Source organism: Rutidosis leptorrhynchoides, chromosome 5 (genome assembly GCF_046630445.1).
Source record: "Rutidosis leptorrhynchoides isolate AG116_Rl617_1_P2 chromosome 5, CSIRO_AGI_Rlap_v1, whole genome shotgun sequence".
Classification (NCBI taxonomy): Eukaryota; Viridiplantae; Streptophyta; class Magnoliopsida; order Asterales; family Asteraceae; genus Rutidosis; species Rutidosis leptorrhynchoides.
The window spans coordinates 340,934,137-340,939,822 of record NC_092337.1 but is presented as its reverse complement, the minus strand read 5'-3'; the positions used below and the strand labels follow the sequence as shown (position 1 = coordinate 340,939,822).

The window sequence follows — 5,686 nt, the reverse complement described above, 5'->3', positions numbered from 1 at the left end:
AAACACTTCCAATCCCCTATTCTCCATGTGTTGCCAAAATGGGAAGGTCCTGCGCCCAAAATTGAAGGATCCCCCTCCGCTTCTGAAAATGCTACTTGACTACAACGAACCTGGAACTGCGAAATTTAGAGAACAGATCCGGATTTATAACAGCATGTTTTCCTTCACATCTTTCGGGGCTCGGATAGATCATTCTGTAAACCGGGGTCGAGGTCCATACACTTTTCGAATAAGTGGTCAGACATACCATAGAATCGGCTCTCTTCTACCCGAGGAAGGGGCTCAGCCACGATATGCACAATTGTATTTCTACGACACCCAAAATGAGGCAAAAAACCGATTGTCTTCATTTCTGGGCACGGACTCAATAGGGTCACTCGATGAGGCATTAACCAACGATCTCATTAGCATGCTTGATCAATCAAGCGCCGTTGCCCAGGCGTTTCGTATGGCCAGATTGGTCAGCTAATAATACCAGCTCTGAGTGCGGGCTCCGCCTGCTCGCGAAGGCAACCACCTCCCGCCAATATAATTCACCCACTGTCGTTGAAGTGGCTGCACTCATCACTACCGACTTTGGCCACTGTAATTCAACAAGGGATATCGTTGTCCTAAAAAAAAATGGCACACCACAGAGAATTTCGGAACTGCACCAGTTATACATGACATTGCAGTACCCGTTACTGTTTCCCTATGGAGAAACCGACTATCATGAAGAAATTCCATACCACAATAATAGTGGAAGGCGACAAACAAACCGGGATCACGTTACCATGAGAGAATTCTATTGTTACCGCATCCAGCAACGTGAAAGCGAGGCCACTACTATCCTAAGGGGTGGCCGATTATTCCAACAGTACTTGGTGGATGCTTATACGGCTGTCGAAGAACAACGGTTAAAGTGGATGTGGCACCACCAAAACGAGCTACGCATTGACCTATACAGTAATGTCTGCGACGCGGTAACCAGGGGCGACACATCTGCTGCTTCTATTGGAAAGCGCATAATTTTACCGTCATCCCATACAGGTAGCCCCCGATATATGGTGCAAAACTATCAAGACGCGATGGCTTTGTGTCGGGAATACGACAACCCAGATTTATTCATAACTTTTACATCTAACCCTAGATGGCCTGAAATAGACACTATGCTCTGCTATATTGAGGGTCAGCGATCAACGGACCGCCCCGAAATTGTATCTAGGGTTTTCAAGCAAAAACTAGATGCCTTGATGACTGATATAATGAAGAACCAAATCTTCGGAGCAACCCAAGCAGGTAATTTTAACAAAATTTATTTATATTCAATCTTGATGAAATGCAGGCTTTGCTTATTATATATTTTACCCTGTATACCACCACGCCTGCAACCGAACGATTAGTTAATATGGTTAACATCTGCTCACAAGTGCAGAGTACCGTCTGACATCGATGACCTTATATCAGCAGAAATACCATCACAGATAAATGATCCCGAAGGGTTTAGGGCTGTAACCGAATACATGTTACATGGGCCTTGCGGTGGAACGCACATGGATGCACCTTGCATTGTTGACAAACAGTGTTCTAAACATTTCCCAAAACCCTACTACGCAGAAACAACAATTGACGAAGAAGGATATGCTAACTATAGGCGCCGAAACAACGGGATCAAATTTAAAAAGAACAACACCCCACTAGATAACAGTTTTGTGGTACCATACAACCGATACCTACTTCTAAAATACAATGCACATATAAATGTGGAGTGGTGTAATAGATCTCGGGCAATCAAATATTTATTCAAATACTTGAACAAGGGCCCGGACTGCGCAACAATTGTCATACAAGAAAACATGGTACCCAGCGGCGGGGATACTCGAGCAGAAAACATATTTGAGGTTGACGAGATAAAGAATTATTTGGATTGTCGTTATTTATCGCCATGTGAGGCAGTTTGGAGGTTGTTTTCGTACGACATCCACTACTCGAAGCCGTCGGTCATAAAATTGTCGTTTCACTTGCCAAATCAGCAATCGATCACGCTCCGCGATTCACAAAAACTCCCTGCCCTATTAAAAAGGGAAAGTATTAAGGAAACAATGTTCACACAGTGGTTTGAACTCAACAAACAGGATGACTTTTCCCGAACACTTACGTACGCCAAACTCACTAAACATTACGTATGGAATCAGGATGCCAAAATGTGGACCCCAAGAAAGCTCAGAACCAGCATTAGCCGTATAGTTTACTCAAACCCTGCCTCCGGTGAACGTTATTATTTACGTATGCTGCTTAACATAGTAAAAGGTCCCCGTTCATTTGGTGAAATACGCACAGTAGATGGTTTCTTACATCCAACCTTTAAGGACGCGTGCTTTGCATATGGTTTGGTAAATGATGACAGAGAATGGTCACATGCTATCTTAGAGGCGACATTATGGGCTTCGGGCGTCCAACTTCGCGAATTATTTGTCACGCTGCCACTGCTTTGCAATTTCAGTAAGCCATTACAACTATGGGAGTCACATTGGCAGGCGTTATCGGACGACATTCTTCGTAACAAAAGAAAATTGTTCAACTTTCCCGATCTAATCCTCATCGACGCACAGCTTAAGAATTATTGCTTGGTCGAAATACAGGGCATATTAAATAAAAATGGAAAATCATTAGATGATTACCCTGACCTCCCACAACCCGACCCATCTATGCTTACGCAAATGGACAACCGGCTGATTCGAGAAGAGTTAAACTACAACATAAAGGACATGCATATTTTACATGAAACCCTCTTCAGTTCTCTCAACCCATAACAACTTGCTATTTATCACCAGGTATCTGTCATCGTTTGCAGACAGGTTGTCATCCTTTGCTTAAAATTTTTAAATACACTTTTTAAAAAAAAATACTACCTACAGGTTATGGTATCCACAACACAGGAACTTGGGCATTTTTCCCTTTTCTGTTCCTGGTGGGGGTCGGGAACCCTTCCTCAACCCCGATGCCCTTTTCTTTTTTTTAAAACGAATACTTGACCATTTGTAAACTGCTATCAACAGGTCATAGGAGCCGTCACACAGAAAAAAGGAGGGATTTTCTTCTTATATGGTCCAGGTGGCACCGGCAAGACATTCCTATATACCGCTGTACTTGCAAAATTACGAGCTGAACGAATGATTGTCCTTGCGGTCGCATCATCGGGTATATTTGTATTTCTCTTTTTCATTTTGTTAATTTTGTACTTAGATTCCGTTATGGCATGTTCCCAACACACTCACTTCAACTCTTTCAATCCATTTATAAATTGAAGCCCTTAGAACACTAACAAAAAAAATGCAGGTATCGCTTCCCTTCTGTTACCAGGCGGCCGAACAGCCCATAGCCGCTTCGTAATCCCTCTCGAATTGATGGAAAACAGTACGTGTGGTATAAAACAAAAAACACACCTCGCAGCCCTTATTCAGGAAGTCAGATTAATCATCTGGGACGAAGCCCCAATGACTCAAAGGTTTGCTTTCGAGGCGTTAGACAAAACCTTGCGAGACATTTTGGGCGCTAAGGATGACGCAAACAGGTCAAAGCTATTTGGGGGTATGCCTATCCTATTAGGAGGAGACTTCCGGCAAATCCTACCCGTGATACCAAAAGGCAAGAGACGGATCTATGGCAACACTGCCAGCTGCATACCCTTTCCCGCATCATGCGCGTCAACGAATACAATTCTGACGGTCACCATGATACCCGAAAGCACGCCTTCAATAAATGGGTGCTGGATGTAGGAGAAGGTAAAGTTCAAGCAAGGTGTAAAGATGGAGAAGACGAACCAACGTGGATAAAGATACCCGATGAATACATTGTCCGATCCGAAAAATCACCCATTGAAACAATTGTTGACACAATATTCCCATATTACACTGTAAGACAAGAAGATGAAGAATATTTGCGTGAACGCGCGATCTTGACACCCCGGAATGATGACGCTGACCAGATTAACAAACACATGTTTAAGAAACTCAACGGTGCAACAATGACGTTTAAAATCTCTGACGAGATTTGCAAGGGTTCAACAGACAACATCGAGCAACACCACGCCTACCCGGTAGAATTCTTAAATAAATTAAATTTCCCAGGAGTTCCTCCTCACAAGCTAAAGCTAAAAGTAGGCCAACCCATTATGCTATTACGAAACCTATCCCCGAGTTCAGGCATGTGTAATGGAACGCGTCTAATCATAACCGACTTCCAAAAATTTGTCCTCCAGGCTAGAATAATCACTGGCTCCCATGTAGGGAAATCAGTTATCATACCGAGAATTGTCCTGACTTCAACCCAAACAAAGTGGCCCTTTATCATGCAACGAATACAGTTTCCGGTCAGACCATGTTACGCAATGACGATAAACAGAAGCCAAGGGCAGTCGTTAAGATTTGTTGGCCTATATCTCCCAAAACCTGTCTTCAGCCACGGTCAACTGTACGTAGACCTTTCAAGAGTCACTGACCCGAGCGGCCTGAAAATAGTAATGGTCGATGACGATGATCGAACTTTGAAGGGCCACACAAGAAATGTCGTCTACAAAGAAACCTTCTTCAACTTGAACCACAGATTATAAAGGTACTACTAAACCCTAACCATATTTTTCCATTTGATAACCTTACATATTCTATACATATAAAAAATACCCAGGTTTCTGTTTATGCGATTTTGTTACAGATACATATTTGGGAGAATAAAAGTGCTGCTAACCCTGTGGTGACCCGAGGCTCAGGTGCTGACTCTGAATTACCACCTAATTTGGTTTCCCATCCCTTTCTTTATGTTCAGGTAAAATCAACTTATTCTACACTTTGATGTTTGAAATTTTTTAACTGAGAATTTTAACAATTGACTTACACAAGTTTTAGTGTCGAAGATTTTAACAGGGATAGACAATTTGTATTCAGCATTTTTAGTTACAAAAGAGAGATTTATAAACTTTATGTATGCACATAATTATGTTAACTATATAATTTGTTTTCCCGTTTTATTTATTGCAACACCAACAGTTTTTTAGTATGAATGGGCAGGAGGTAGACACTCATCATCTTATGAGCTTTTACTGTTTTATCTGAATCTCATGTTTTTCGAACACTATTTCTAATTGTAATCACTATATCACCCCGCTTTCATGATGGCGTAATTAATGTGCAAAGTATTGCCCACAGGTTGCATTAAGGCTGTTGTCAAGGTACGCTTCACAGCAGCAGCTATGGACCCTGCTGTACAGAATTCGCATGGAAACTACAACAAATCTACTACTTCACCGGCTCTTTAGCATTCACATGTTCTTTGTTGTTTTTTTTGAACATTTCAATGCTACTACAATTTTGGTTACCAAATTTTGCATCCTATCCTTCATGTTTATTATGCAGTTTATATAGCCTGCAACAACCTTAGTCATTGTCAAACGACTTCGTCACCACATCCCATAACGTTATTCGTGCAACGCACGGGCAATGCACCTCGTTATAATTTAAAATCATCATCTTAATGATATTTTGTCACAATGTATAAATAGATGGATTAATATATAAGTCTTTCACCTTTAAAATTTTTGGATTGTGTTTGACCATACACTTTGCACATGCCTTGAAAACGCCTTTGACTACTAGCTTAGAGACTAACTTTTTACCTATGCGAGTATAGTCTAGTTTCGTCATCTTCAGCT

The 5,686-nt window shown here is 41.7% G+C and overlaps 1 protein-coding gene across 1 annotated transcript; it reads left to right on the top strand.

The window, feature by feature from the left end:
• The first annotated feature begins 662 nt into the window (after positions 1-662).
• LOC139849611 (uncharacterized) lies at positions 663-5,293 on the top strand. Its single transcript, XM_071839247.1, has 9 exons — positions 663-1,278; positions 1,450-2,775; positions 2,898-2,950; positions 3,039-3,180; positions 3,319-3,487; positions 3,589-4,138; positions 4,693-4,803; positions 5,025-5,079; positions 5,184-5,293. The coding sequence occupies exons 1-9, from the start codon at positions 663-665 to the stop codon at positions 5,291-5,293; spliced, it is 3,132 nt and encodes a 1,043-aa protein (XP_071695348.1).
• Positions 5,294-5,686: the final 393 nt, after the last annotated feature.

Bases quoted from the DNA above. Each gene is read 5' to 3' on its own strand.
- LOC139849611 (XM_071839247.1), top strand. From the start codon at position 663: ATGACATTGCAGTACCCGTTACTGTTTCCCTATGGAGAAACCGACTAT. The intron at 1,279-1,449 runs GTAATTTTAACA...TTATATCAGCAG, and splicing joins CTTCGGAGCAACCCAAGCAG to AAATACCATCACAGATAAAT. The intron at 3,181-3,318 runs GTATATTTGTAT...AAAAAAATGCAG, and splicing joins CCTTGCGGTCGCATCATCGG to GTATCGCTTCCCTTCTGTTA.